This window comes from Meles meles, chromosome 2 (genome assembly GCF_922984935.1).
Source record: "Meles meles chromosome 2, mMelMel3.1 paternal haplotype, whole genome shotgun sequence".
Classification (NCBI taxonomy): Eukaryota; Metazoa; Chordata; class Mammalia; order Carnivora; family Mustelidae; genus Meles; species Meles meles.
In genome coordinates this window covers 87,446,979-87,462,772 of record NC_060067.1, presented here as the reverse complement: position 1 = coordinate 87,462,772, position 15,794 = coordinate 87,446,979, and the positions used below count along the sequence as shown (strand labels likewise).

Below are 15,794 nucleotides of genomic sequence, written 5' to 3'. Positions count from 1 at the left end.
ATTCTTATCGGGGCGCCTGGGTGGCTCAGTGGGTTAAAGCCTCTGCCTTCAGCTCAGGTCATGATCCCAGGGTCCTGGGATCGAGCCCCGCATCGGGCTCTCTGCTCCGCAGGGAGCCTGCTTCCTCCTCTCTCTCTGCCTGCCTCTCTGCCTAGTTATGATTTCTCTGTCAAATAAAAAAAAAAAAAAAAAAGATTCTTATCATCTAAATTATATAATCTCTCTACATCAATTGCTCCACAGAAAAATGTGTACTATTTCAGAACTGAATATGGTAGAGCAACACAAATTATCAATATGAGCAAATTTATAATGTTTTAAATTAAAATAGTTATTCCTCAATTTAAGAAATAGTTACTGAGTCTCTATTATATTCTATGCCCTGGAGATAGAAAGGGAACAAGACAGGCAAGCTGTCTCCTCATTCCAGTAGGCAGGCATAAAATCAAAGTAAACAAATGCACAAAATAATTTCAGATCATGATAGATACTGAAAATTAAGAAATAAAACAAAGTGGGATGGTCTGATTTAAGAAACTGACTGGGTGGGGAGACATCTTAAAGACTCGATGGAAAGAAAGGCTCTCTGAGGAGATAATATTAAAGTCGGTTGATATCTAAGTGAGATCAGATCAAGTAGTCATATAAAAATCTGCTCACTGGAACCTGACCTATTTCAAAGCATAATAAAGGTAATGATGTGGATAAAGAGCAATGAACAAGGATGAAAGTGGTACAAACTGAGGTCAAAGGCTAGGCAAAAAAGGGACCATGTAAAGATTAGACTTTATTCTAAAGGTAGTGAGAAGCCATTGGCAGATTTTAAGCAGGTAAGTAATATGATCTGATACTCTAACTGCTTTGGGAAGATAAGCCAGACGAATATAGATAGCAACAGAAAGACCATGTTGGGAGGCCAGTGCAGGAATCTACACAAGAAATAATTGGAGTAGCAGAAATGGGGCTGCAGAAGTGAAGGTATTTATTTTACTTGAAATAAAACAAAAGTAGTTAATGAATTGAGTGTAGGGGATGAATGAAATTGAGGAATCAATAATTTCTAAATTTTTGATGAAAATTATGGATTTCCTATTTGAAATATTATTTCCTTAGCTTTTTTATCATTAGCTATTTTTACAATAGTGGTATATTACTGGTTCCATACCTTTCTCATCCTCTTTGAACTGAGAAGCTTGCCACAACAGATCCTTCTCATGGTCATAGTAGAAGCAAAGAGGATAAGCCCAACTACTCATGCTCACTTTAAGCCTGTTTGGATCATGTCTACTGACATCCCACTTGGTCAAAGCAAATCACGTGGTTAAGCCAAATGGAAAAAGGCAGAGAAGCATTTTTCTCCTCTAGTAGAAGGAAGTACAATATCATGGCAAACCCCAAGAATACACAGAAAGATGAAGATCAAAAACAAATACTTCAATCTATCACAATTTCTTTTTTTTTTTTTTTTTAAGATTTTTTATTTATTTGGGGGCGCCTGGGTGGCTCAGAAGGTTGGGCCTCTGCCTTCTGCTCAGGTCATGGTCTCAGGGTCTTGGGATCGAGCCCTGTATCCGGCTCTCTGCTCGATGGGAAGCCTGCTTCCCCCATCTCTCTGCCTGCCTCTCTGCCTACTTGTGATCTCTCTCTGTGTCAAAAAAATAAATAAAATCTATAAAGATTAAAAAAAAAGATTTTTATATATGTTTGATAGAGAATGAGCATAAGCATGGGGAGAGGCAGGCAGAGGAAAAGGAAGCAGCAGACTCCCCACTAAGCAGGTGGCATGAATTGGGTCTGGATCCCAGAACCCTGGGATCATGACCTAAGCCGAAGGCAGATGCTTAACCGACCGAGCCACCCAGGCACCCCAATGTATTACAGTTTTTATGTATTCAAATCATGAGTCATAATTGTAAAAGGTCAGCAGCTTCTGGAAAGCTCCAAATCTTTTTTCCAGATAACAAGTAAGATATAATTAGTTCTCTTCATTAATACTTATTTTTTTTAATTAAGCAATTATATGAGCACTTAAGATTCTATTTTATTACCAATGACTATATTTATTATTTTTATTTTTAAAAAATATTTTATTTATTTGAGACAGAAAGTGAGCACAAGTGGGGAGAAGGATCAGAGGAGAAGCAGACTCCCCATTGAGCAAGGAGCCTGGCTTGGATCCCAGGACCCTGAGATCATGACCTGAGTTGAAGGCAGACACTTAACCGATTGAGCCACCCAGACACCTTTCCAATGACTATATTTAACTATGCAAGTATATAGTAAAAAAAAACAACATTACATTAGAATATATCTGAGATTAGAGGGACACCTGGGCAGCTCAGCCGGATAAGCGTCTGCCTTCGGGTCAGGTCATCATCCTGGGGTCTTGGGATCAAGCCCCATATCGGGATCCCTGCTTGCAGGGAGCCTGCCTCTCCCTCTTTTCCCCATTCGTGCTCTCTCTCACATTCTTTCACAAATAAATAAATACCATTAAAAAAATGTATTTCTCAGGTTAGAATAACATGAAAGAGAGAACTGACATAATTTAAGACATTTATGTATAGTACAAAGACAAAACTAGAACAATGTACAGTAAATAGGCAATCAATCAGAATATACTTAAAAGTCCATTTTTTTAAATGTAAGCTCTATGTCCAACATGGGACTTGAACTCACAACTGTGAGATAAAGAGTGACCTGCTCTACTGACCAACCCAGTCAGGTGCCCCTTAAAAGGTATTTTTAAGGGCAGAAAAGTATTTACTTATTTTATTTCATAAATTCAAACCATTTTACCATATGGAGAACATTCGATTTCATAAAAATTTTTTAAAACATCAAAAATGCTAAAAACAAAGTGAAGCAAAACGAAAACAAAAATAAAAACAAAAACAAAAAATGTGCAATGTGCAACATACATAACAGAAAGTTCATATCCCCTCTCTCTCTCTCTCTATATATATATATATATGAAGTTCTTACTAGACACTGAGAAAAATAAGAATATTCCTACTTTTCACATCTCTTACCCACATTAACACTGACTTATATGCTTTAAATGTTTCTTGAAACAACAAATGAGCTTGTGTGCTCTGATGCAGTTTTGGAAACATGATACCTACTTTAGATGGGATAGAATGAAATTATCAAGAACTTTTAAGAAAGGTAAGCAAGGAAATTTGAATTTGCAGTATAGGTTAAATTATCACAATCTCAGAGAAATGACCTAAAGAAAGCACTATTTTATTATGGCTAATTGGCCAACTATGAACAAAATGAATTAGAATATAGAGATTAAAATTAAAAAGATCAACTAGAAGTAGATGAATAAATATTCTAGATTAGGATAAAAGATTCAAGAAACATTGTAAGAAAATGATTAAATACTTTAGAATAAACTAATAGAAAATAATCAAAGAAAACTCTAGAAACAAGCTGAGGGCAGTGCTTCTTAAATTTCAGTGTGCACTGGATTCACTTGGGAAATGGGTTAAAAGGCACATTCAGATTCAAAAGACCTGAGATTCTACATTTCTAGTAACTTCCAAGAGATGCCGATAATATTGATCTTAAGACCACACTTTTAAGTAGAAAAGTCTAGGAAATAAGAATTAAGAAACAACTTAGATACCAAGAGGCCATTTTCCCAGAATTCCAGATAATGACCAAGTTTCATATTAAATGCTTTCATCCTGTATCCTTACATCTCAGCAGTTGCTAAAGTTGCATTTTTACATTTATTTTTGTGAATATTTGTCCAATGTGTATCTGCCCCCCCCCCCCCCCCGCTTAACCCAGTGCCCTGTTTGGCTCACAGCTCTAGCCCTGACACTGAGAGTATTTCTGGCACCCAGCAGGTGCAGAATATTTGTTTCAGAAATAAATGAATGAACCAATGAATAGAAACGCTGAAAGAGATGCTGATTTGAAAAAGACAGAAAGGTTAGTGAAGAACACTCCAGTGAAAAGATATGTGTTGATCAGAGTGAGGATAAAGGCTATTGATATAGATTTCATTGCTATCATATTAGATATGACCATTGGTAGCCACATAAGTAAATAAAATTATTAAAGGAGTATGTATAAAGAGAGAAGAACTAAGTAAGATTTGTTGGACAAACACTCAAAGAGAACCTAGAGGGAGAGTGACCAAACAATGTAGTCAGGGGGTTTTGAAAGGAAGAAATTACAAACAATGAAAAAAGTTCTAGGACTTACCATCTAATGCTAAGATAGAGAGAGCAATGAGTTCAGAAACTACACTACATACATATCTTTCTGTGGGTATGTATATATAGAAGTCAAACATCAGTAAGTTAAAAAAATGAGGTCATAGTTCGAAGTAGTACTTGCATATACAAATTCAAGGTATGAAGATTTGGTGGGAAATTTTTTAAAAAATCATTTTTTTTCCCAGAGGAACAGAAAACATGTTCGTGTCTGAAAATGCCAGTAGGAGCTAGGCTGGATATATAAACAAATGAAGTGGTCTTGGAATAGAGTAACAGAGTTGGGGAAACTGGATCAAATTAGGGTGTGTAGGTCCCATCTAGACACAGCACTTAACTCAGCTCTACCAGATAACTGATTCTAAAGAATGAGAACCTAATATTGTCAAATTTCCTTTTGCTTTTTCAAGAAAAACTAAAAATCTGGATGTGTGTGTGAAATTTCCTGAATTGGATAAAAAATATTCTACTTGTAGGGTAACTTTACTCTCTCTGGTCTAAAAAGAAATTCTGAGTTATTAAGAAGTAAATCAAAGAAGAGCCAAGTAGAACTAAAAATATAACTGAAATTAAACAGTAAAAATATGGAGCAATATGTCATTATAGCAGAAGTGATTAAAGGTAGTGGAATGGTTCAGCAAATGATAAAGAGCACCGGGAACAGGGAACCAAAGGTAGTAGCTCCTAAGATATGAATATAAAAGAGAAAGAACCCATCAAGGGTAGAAAGAAAAGGTTTTAGGAAGGGAAAGAGGGAGGGCTTGAATGAGTGGAAGTCCATCTTAAAGTGAATAACATGGTTAAAAATTGGAAATAACAGGGGCGCCTGGGTGGCTCAGTGGGTTAAAGCCTCTGCCTTTCACTCAGGTCATGATCCCAGCGTCCTGGGATCGAGCCCCACGTCAGGCTCTCTGCTTGGCAGGGAGCCTGCTTCCTCCTCTCTCTCTCTCTCTCTCCTACTTGTGATCTCTATCTGTCAAATAAATGAAATCTTTAAAAAAAAAAATTGGAAATAACAGACAATTCAGTGAAAAATGACCACCTTAAACTATAACAAATAAAGAATTTTGATTATGAAAATTACATTAATTCATTTATTTTATTTAAAAAGTGAACAGTAAAGACACTTTACAAGATCTTTTAATCTGATAACATCTAAGAATGGATAGTGACAGTTAGAAATTATTAGTAGTATTAGTTATACAAGACAGATAATGGAAAGGGAATATTTCTCCTTGAAAATACCCCAAAACTGAGAGTAAGAGTCTCATTCTGTTCTTAGTCCCTTTGTTGAGTATGCCAAAAATACTTGGAGCCAGTTAAGACAGAAGATAGACATCTGGCCACTTAAAACTATCTGGACTAATGCCATATTCATACATGCTAAAGAGCAGACACAGCAGGTTAGTAAATTAATAATCAGTATATCAATCTGGTCTGCATTGAAAACTGACCTAATAATATAACATTTCAATTCCCTTTCTTACGCAAGAACTTCAGCAGTCCTTCAATTAGGTTCAAACATATTCTAGATAGGTAAGTAGTATTATTCACTCATTCAGATGATAATCATTTAGCATTTGCTATATGCAAAGTGCTATTCAAAGCACTATGGCAAATATAAAAAATTAATCAGTCATGAATAATGCCATGAAGAAGCATATGCCTAATAGAGAAGATAACAGAAGAGATATGCATAAATAGCCAGAAAAGAAGCTAAAAATCTAAAGAGATACAAGTGAAAAATGATACATGTTCAAGGAGAAGGAAATAAAAAGAGGAGAAAAAGGATTCAACCATTTGAGGATTCCTAACTGACATAAAAAACAAATGTCAGTTTGGTCTTCCAGTTTCCAATTCTTTTCTAACAAGCATTTCGCTACTAACACATTTTCTTGCTAAACTCTCAAAGTTTAGTCAGTTATAATTCTTCATCACAATTTTATTCCATTTACACATTACACTGAACAAAATCTTTTACTAAGGAAAATTGATATCACACATAGAAAACTCATACCTGGTCCTGCAGATTGTTAACTAGAAACAAAAACTAGAGAATGTATCTACCAGGAACAAAAATTTGTATTTCCCACCACCACAACTGTCTAAATCTCAAAGAATATCCTTGGGTTTAAGGATCATGACAGAAAGGTTCAGAAAGGAGATTCTGGTTGAATGAAATAACCATGTCCAGTTGTGTTTCTAAGCCAGTCACAAGATCTGAAACTACTACTCTCTGTCTCACATTCCCTAACTTATATACCTTGACATGCCTGTCAAAAATAATTGGAATTTGTTTTACAGTTTTATGACTACCAAGAGAGTCTAACACTAACTCTAGAAAATACACAAAATACACAAAGTTTTGCAATAATAGCCTGAAGGGGAAAAGGCAAAATGAAAGAAACCAGCCCCTAATTCTAAAGTAAAAATGTAATTGTCATCGACTTAGTTCCATCAACAGATATGAGGAAACAAATTCTAAACACAGTAACAATAGCTTTGCAACTTAACCAATTAAGAGAGAAAAATGAAAAAGGGAAAAAAAGAAATTAATGGATCTTCATTCATCATTCCCTTTAGATCATATAATTCCTTCCAACTAGTGTTAAAACATTCACGTGTTGCATGAACACTATTAACAAGGATTTACCCCAAATATTACTTCTTTATAGAAATAGGATAAATATTACTCTACGAATTTGAGCTCCATGAAGGCAGGGCATTTTGTCTGTTTTATTCACTGACTTAACTCCAGCTGGACTCTACTTAACACAGAGAAGGTTCTCAATAAACATCTCCAGCTGAACTATGCTTAAAACATGAAAGACTGGGGCACCTGGGTGGCTCAGTGGGTTAAGCCTCTGCCTTCAGCTCAGGTCATGATCTCAGGATCCTGGGATCGAGTCCCACATCAGGCTCTCTGCTAGGCAGGGAGCCTGCTTCCTCCTCCTCCTCTCTCTCTCTGTCTCAAAAAAAACAAAACAAAAAAAAACCCACAAAAGACTCTTAAATATTTGACATAAGAATGAATCAATGTCAGAAGAAATCTTGTGCTATCCTGAGTGCTGTGAAGTGTGTAAACCTGGCGATTCACAGACCTGTACACGTGGGGATAAAAATACATTATATGTTTATAAAAAAAAAAAAATTGGAAGGGGAGGGGAACCATAAGAGACTATGGACTCTGAAAAACAATCTGAGGGTTTTGAAGGGTCAGGGGTGGGAGGTTGGGGGAACAGGTGGTGGGTAATAGGGAGGGAGGGCACGTTTTGCATGGAGCACTGGGTGTTGTGCAAAAACAATGAATACTGTTATGCTGAAAAAATAAAAATTTAAAAAAAGGTTAAAAAAAAGAAATCTTGTGACAATTAAATAAAAAAATTAAGATAGTATATCTTGTAAGAATGTAAAGAAAGCAGCAACATTTATGGATTAAAATAATGTTTCTCTTATTTTCATTATCATAGAGTAAAAGACCAGTAATTAACAAGTTACCACACAGGTGTAAGACCCGTAATCATGTAAGAAGATTTTTTGTGGTATTACATATTCTTTCTAGTATCATCGAAGATAAATACTAGAGAAAAAATTAGGAAGTAAACTGAAGTGTATAAAACACATTTGATACTGAATCACTTCTCTGCAATTTCCCCAACTTTGTGGATCTGTGATGAAGTAATATTTTTATCAATTTTCCAATATTATATACTATTAAATTGTTTCACACATGAATATATGAAACCATCAATATTACCAAGTATTCAATGTTAAAAAACAATATAAAACTGGTTTTGAGTTTTTTCCCAAAAGTGAAAAAAAATTTTACTTTGCTTATATTTCTTCTCCCATCATGTTATAATAAGCTTTGATCTCTGTCTCCCTTAAAATAATATAACTTCTTGAAAACAATGATTGCCTACCTGCTGAATTACTTTCTCCCTGCCTAAATAAAATAGATTCCTATTAAAATTCTCTAAAGGACTTTCTTAACAAATCAATCACCCATAAACCTAAAATAAAATCTTGACTCTGTTCCAAGAGTAAAGGCTTAGATCATCTAATGCCATAGACTATGCAAAAATATTTCTCTTTAGCTATGACCTGTATTCTCACATTTGAATTTGACTATGGTTATAGTAGAGCTTCACAGTCTTAGAGGAAATGTATTCTATGAATTATCAGAAACAGTTGTTACAATACCAGAGTTACCTAATTTATTTAATGATTAATTAGTTTAATGATGAAGAAAGTAACCAAGGTTTCTGAAAGATCCAGGAGGAAATTAAGAGCACCAAAATGTTCCAAATAGAAAGACTATATTTCCATTAGCATTTGGGGAAAGTGATTAGTTACTTCTGCCAGTCAGAAAATCAGGATTGGTGTGGTTTTTACAAATATCTCTAATTGCATCTTATTTCCCTTCAATTAGTTAATAACTAAAATTCACATAGAGGAAAAAAATAGGAAGATCATCTGAGTAGAAGGGCGTTTTCTCAAAAAAATTTGTGATACCAAACATAAAAGTCTGCTCAAAATTGGAATATAGCAAAAATATACAGTTATCGGACATGATTTTAAATATTTAAGGACATTTGAAATTTACACATAAATTCCAAGAAAATAAACTGTATAATTACCTTATTTCAACTTAGTTCAACTTAGTTAGCTAAGTTCTTTGAAACTGATTTCCTAAGGTGTTAAATCCAAATAACTTATAAGAAATGAAATTATAAAAAAATGAAAATTCAGGGACGCCTGGGTGGCTCAGTTGGTTAAGCGGCTGCCTTCGGCTCAGGTCATGATCCCGGTGTCCTGGGATCGAGTCCCACATCGGGTTCCTTGCTCGGCAGGGAGCCTCCTTCTCCCTCTTCCTCTGCCTGCCACTCTGTCTGCCTGTGTTCTCTCTCTCTCTCTCTCAATCTGACAAATAAATAAATAAAATCTTTAAAAAAAAAAATGAAAATTCAGCTCTTCAACTAGGGATAGGATCTTCACAAAACGTAGGAAGTCAACAGGAAAAGAATTGTTTATGTACAGAGACTTTACATCTCTTAAAAGTAGAGATTTATATATATTAAAGATATCACTGATTGCCTATTTAAAACTGTCCACTGAACCTGGTATTTCACGTCTGTGCATCAATATCACCTAACAGATTTACTTGTTATTTAAAAATGATCTAATAGTTTTAACCCCGATGTTGGTGGCTAAAAGCAAAAGGTAACAGATTTGTCCTGAGTTTTACTGGACTGCACTTATACATTAAAAAATCAGCAATAGTATCACACCTCTCGAAGACACATCCCTTTGGGTGACTTTAATATACCCATCCCATGTTGGAATTCCATACCACTAAACATAAAGATAATTCTGGACTACTACTGTATCACTTTTATGGGTAATCTGAAACCTACACTCAAATCACAACTGTGACACACACCCCTGTCCTCCATAAACTTCTAATCCACTCTCCCCCTCAAGTCCTTCAAAGAATTTCTATGATTACAAACCTGTATACATACACACATACTACAAATCCCAGCTCTGCCACTTACTAGCCTTTAACCTTGGACAAGTTACTTAGGCTTTCTGTGCCTCGGTTTCCTCATCCATGAAATGGGAATAGTAATAGTATCTATTTCACAGGATTGCTATGAAAATAATTTAGTATTTGTAAATCACTTAGAACAGTGACACATAATGTCTGCTATATTATTAATATTTTCAGTATCACTTAAAATTAATAGATTCCATACCATTAGATATGAGGACATCATAAAAACAAACATCACTCCTTTCATAACAATTCAAATCCTGCTTAAATGACTCCTAGAGACACACAGAGAAACAGACATAGGGTCACACATACATACACGTATGCTAATCTCCACCGCACTGTATACCTGCAGCTTTGGGGAACAAACTTTTGCCTGCTAAGAACTATTTACTGTGAAGGGATCGAAGTATATGCAAAATGAGTAATTCAAGCAGCAGTGAGGCAATAGCAAGCACAAAAATATCAATCTGCAGACTTCTTCTAAAATGAGCAGAGGGGTGATATGCAAAAAATTCTTTTCAAGGAATCATGTTTTCTTTGCTCACTTGCTCTCTTCTTAGACCAATCCATTTACCAATGGAAAAATGCTTAATTGAGGTTGGGAAAAAGTTGTTTTTCATACTGCTCACTAAAAGTACTAAAATTACACCAGATTTTCATTATTTTATAAATATCACATATTTAAAAGCACCACTTAACTTTTTGTTTACTTGATAGTGGAATAAATTCCAAAACACAGATTTTCTTCAGATTTTCAATGGCCAATGATCTTTCAAAAAGAACTTGCCTCACTTAGAGAAATAAGGGTAGTATAAGCAAAAAGGATTCTATGCTGAGAGTTCCTTTAAATTCAGTGCCATATATAGTTCACCCTCCCTGAAAATGTAGCCTCTTTTCCAGGCAGCTAAGTGGTTTTCTCTACCACAAGAACAAATATCCCTTACCAGTTATAGATAACATTAGAAAAGTAAATAGACAATTGCCATAAATTTGAAAAAAAAATTAAGTTTCTGCAGTGCTTCACATTCTGTTATTAGATAAGTAAAATAAATTACTTTTAATCCATATCCTGTGCAACCAAAGCTTAAATTTTGTTTCCTTCAATACTCAAAGTAAACGTGTGTATTTACAACTACAGATTATCCCCAAATGTGCAGGTACCCCATAAAATTTTAAAAACAGACAAAAATACAGACCAAAAAAAAATCCAGAAAACATTAATTTTTGCTTAGAAACCAGAACATCATGGCATTCTTACTGTTACCTTTTAAACGCTTCAGCTGGGTTCCTTTCACATTCTCCAGGCTGTAAGAGGCTTTGGACTGCTGGATCCCTTAGCTTATCCTCATATCCTTGGAGTAGTCCACTGCGGCAGATCTGGGCAACTAGACCTCTAATAAACCCTCCAACACACAAAGTATCAGAGTCTTGGGCTTTGCAGAAATGAAAGGCCAAAGCTTGGCGATGTAAACCTCTCTGCAAGCTTGCAGGTGAACTTGGCCACAACAGCTCAGTACATAGGGCTGTCTTGCCACTGCCAGGCCCTCCTACCAACAACACACCCCAGGCAGCTCCTTTTCCAGAGACAACACTAGCATTATTCCCAGAATTCATTACAAGGGATGGTGTGTTGACAGCACTATTGCAGCAGTTAGTTTTCTCCTGGAGGCAATGCTGAAGCTTGTGGAAAACCCACTCCCTACAGTAAAACTGCTTCCCCTGCAGTAAACTCGTTTGAGCCATTTTGCAGACTTTCTCTTCCCAAGGATTAGTCATAATAGGTTCCTTATCTTCAACATTTGCTAGATCCTGGATACATCAACACAGGTCTTTACATCCATTAGGACATAACTTGCAAATTAAGTTGACTTTGAATGATACAGTAACAAGTTACAGTAAAACTCAACAGCCATAGATGCCATTTGCCAATAGAATGTGCATGACTTTGACTCTTTACTCTTGATTATCAGCAGAGACTCTATTAGTTTAACTGTTGAACTGGTGGAAAATTGCCTGGTTCCAAAGCGTGGCAATACTTTCCCTAAATCTTGATGGGTCACATAACTCCATAGTTATATCTTAGAGTTTATGTGATTGTGGATGTTTCAAGTATGCAGATGAGACAATACATCTGGAAAACTAAGGAGAATGCCCGATCTTTCAATTTCTACAAAATGCTTCTCCAGATTCCAAGTGTTAATTCTGTATCTGAAAATTAGATGCAGAAAAGATGTCTATTATAGTAAATGCCATCAAAGAGGTTACATGTATACAGTAGATCGGTAGTTCTATATTTCTTGTTGAAGGACAGTCACTCAAAGTACTAGACCTTACCAGTTTTCAGACATCTGAGCAATTGCCAGGGAGGGAACTGTTTCAGATTATGTGTCAGAAATGACAGTCCACTGTTACCACCTTCTTAATCCAAAGCATTCAAAAACTGCATTTTCAAGAGAGTAGATTCTTAATGAACCTGTTCACAGATTTTTAGGTTCAAGAGAGCTGGCAAATCAATAATTTCCACAAATAACTAAAATAAAACAACAATATCTTGGTGCAAAATATCGTGTGTTAAGAGCTTGTTTACTTAAAAGTTTACAAAGGATACAATCTGCCAGTTAAAATAATCTCAAAAATCCATATACTTTAAAAAAATCCATATGCTTCATCTTTGGTACTTTCAAAAAGTTGGACAATTGCCCCCAGAATCAAAATTACATTTTCCTTTCTGTATTTTACTTCCTCTATGGTTATGCTTCCCAAAAAGCTGCATTTTTATCAAGTTACCCTAGATTAAAAACAAAACAAAACAAAACAAAAAAACTGTATAAAAAGAAAAAAAAAAAAGGCTTTATGCACAGACAGTAACATCCTTAACTCTGGCCAAAAAGGTCTTTCCGACTAGCTCGGTAGAACAGCGCCAGTTAAAGGAAGCTCTATTAAACTGCACAGTCCAGCCAGTCAAGGACTCCGTTTACTCGACTAGTCACACTTCTTTGTTGATAGTTTGCAAAACCTAGGGGATGATTACCAGGGTTGTAGCTGGATGGGAATGGGTTAAAAAAAGCAAAAAACAAAACAGAAAAACTGAGGGGAGGATGGGGATGATCTTAAACGATAAATCTAAACACCAGTACAACGTGAATTCTTCCTTCTTCTGCGCCATAGATAAACGTTTTGGATTGGGATGAGGAGTGGAATCTACTACTGTGGCCAGAGAAAAGGCTGCTGGGGAGAATTCCTTCCCATACAGAAAAGGGATGAGGAGTAGAGTGTTCCAGGGCTGGTGGGTGTTTGCCTACAGTTCCGGCCTCTAGTTTCAGCTGATAGACAAAAGGAACTCCGGGATTCCCAGAGACGGGAACCACCTTCGGTTTGAGCAGCCAGGAGCCACAGGGGGGCCACCTCGGAGAAGACACCGACCGAGGTGCAGCTTCTACGCTGAGGTCTTCCCTTCCAGAAGGCTGGGAACGCCCCAAACACCCCGCCCCGCCCCGAGATTTTGGGGTGTGTCTTTTGAAGGGGGAAGGGGTGCCCGACGTCCTTGCCAATCCCAGATGAGGGGTCGCCTCCCCTGTTGGTGCCCAGCTCTGCGCCCCCAACAACACGCGCCGCTCCCGCCCCCGCCCGACCCACGGCGGAACGTGGGGAGAAGTCGGTCTGGGGCCGGAGACTAGAAAGGGTGGGCGGGTGAGTCAGGTTCGAGCCTAGCCACAGCCCGTAAGCTTCCGACCTGAGAAGGGGCCTCGCTTCTACTCCCGCTGCCGCCCCTCGGTTACCTCGGCCCCAACCGCCGCCGTGGCCGTTGCCGCCCCGGCGGACTCTAAGCCCCAGACACTTGCTCCTCTGAGAATCCGCAACCGCCAGCGCTCCTTGGACTCCAACTGCAGCCGCCTCCTTCGCTTGGCCTGGGGTTCGCTCTCCGGTCCAGATTCTCCTTTTGGCCCCCGGCAACTGCCAGTTCCAGCTGCCCCAGCAGCCTCGGTCGTGCTCCTCCCAACCCCCACCGGCCAACCGCCGCCGCCGCCGTCAGGGCAGTGACTGTCTCAGGCAGCCCGGGACTCGGCCGGCTCCGCCCCGCCCCACTCCTCAGCCCCGCCCCCAGGCCCAGGCCCCGCCCCCACCCGACCACTTGTCCTTTCTTCGCCCGCCCGCTCCTCCCCTTGCCCCTCCCCTCCCCCCGCTGCGCCGACCTGTTGCCAACCGTGCCTGGGCGTGTGCGGGCGTCTGGACCCCGCTGCCCGCGTCGCTGGGGAACCTTGGCGGGGGCGGGGGGGGCCCTTGGGGCCCCGCCTTTCGGAGGGGCGGAGAAAGGGGCGGGGGCTGCGTTCTCACGTCCCTGAGCTCACGCGAGTCGCTGCCCCCACCCACCCCGTCACTACTCGGCCCTGAGCCTTTCTTTGTCTTCCAGGCCGGAGGGACTCGCTGGCTTTGGGGGCCATATCCGCTCCTGGGAAGGGTAGTTGGGCTGGCAGAGTTCCCTCTTGCCTCTCCCTTAAACCCCTTGTTCGAAGAGACCGCTCCAGACCCGTCCTATTCATCAGTCGTCCGGGTTCCCTTTCAATCCATTAAATTTCTCAGTCTGGGACCGAGAGAAGCAAGGAAAGGACTGGGAAGAATATTGTAAAAATAAAAAATAGTAGGGGTATAGGGCGACATTCCCATCCGCCTCATGAAAAGGACATGGCCTCCTACCAAATGTAGTTGAAAGTAGTCATGATTCCGTCTTAGGCTCCTGCCCTCCTGGATAGTTGGATGACCTGCAGGGGCCACTATAGGGGAAAAAGTCCACAGTGGAGTTTAGACTGTAGAATCAGATAAACTGCCCTAGAGGGCCTGACTATAGGTAGTTACTGTTGAACTAGAGAGGCCAGTTGTTTGCACTCGCTTGGACCTGAGTTCTTTTATTCATTTCTGCTGGGAAGGTAAATGTACTGTCAACTGAGAGAGTAGAAAATGTACTATCCTTATTGTTTCATTATTTATGCTAAAGCCATGAGCTCTCCATCTCCCATTCGCTATTAATTTGAATGTTTATTTCCCCAATATTAAACCAGCCTCCCATCTGTTTTCTCTGGAATTTCAAAGTACCGCTATCACACATAACTAGAAAATCAAAAAACCAAATAGATTGTGCTTGTGCTTACCCTTACATTCTGTTTATTCCTAGCCTATCCATGGCATTTTGAAGCTTCTTGATCTTAGTATTTAATTCATTTTTTTTTGTGACTTCTGAGGTTCTTTCCTAAAGTAGAAGCAAAAAAGGCAAAAATACAAATTCTCCAGAATTAGAGTTGGAAATTGATTTTTTAAAAAATACAATTTTGATTTGCATTTGCTTAAGCAATTTTAATGACCACTCAGCTTGTTTGCCACACAGCTTTATAGTCATCTAGTCCTTCAATTTCATGGCTGTAATATTATATGTTTAGAAAAAATTACAAATAAGTATGTACATCATACTATCATTTCCATTAAACTATTTGTTAATACAATAATTAAAATAATACCTGCCCAATAGAGAGAGAAGTTACAGAAACTTGGGCTTAGTAGGCCTAATTTTTTTATGATAACTAACCATCCTAGAATGCTGTTTGAAATACCATCAGGGATAATCAAGCTGTAATAATCTTCAGACTCGTTTAGAAAATTTTTTGACTTTAAAGTTTATTTCACATTTCATTTTTATGGCTTTTTGCTTTCCCTAATAAAAAAATCTCTGAAGAGCAGGGACTATGCCCTACACAGTCTTGCATTTCCAACACTTAGCAAGGTTCCCAGGTTGTAAAGCCTGTCTGTTTTTTCACTCCACACTTAGAGACTTCCAATGTACCTGACATTATGTTGAGCTTAGTGATAGGTTATACACAACTGGCAGTATGAACACAGTTTCTTAAAGTCTGGGGGACTATTGCAGGGCAAAGGAAACTTCGGATTACTTTAGCCTTCCTTTCTTTTTGGAATATCCATTTATCACCCCAATTTTTGATATGAAGCAATGA

General features: G+C 38.3%; 1 protein-coding gene across 2 annotated transcripts in view; it reads right to left on the bottom strand.

Annotated features, from left to right (window-relative positions):
* Nucleotides 1–13,710, bottom strand: part of ANKRD50 (ankyrin repeat domain containing 50) — a 37,896-nt gene extending 24,186 nt beyond the window's left edge. For both annotated transcript variants that reach the window (XM_045997499.1, XM_045997498.1), the window contains exons 1-2: nucleotides 13,572–13,710; nucleotides 11,057–12,000 (exon numbers count right to left, since the gene is read on the bottom strand). In XM_045997499.1, coding sequence (XP_045853455.1) covers nucleotides 11,057–11,568 — 512 coding nt within the window. In that variant the 5' untranslated portion in view covers nucleotides 11,569–12,000; nucleotides 13,572–13,710. The remainder of the gene's footprint in view (nucleotides 1–11,056; nucleotides 12,001–13,571) is intronic.
* Nucleotides 13,711–15,794: the final 2,084 nt, after the last annotated feature.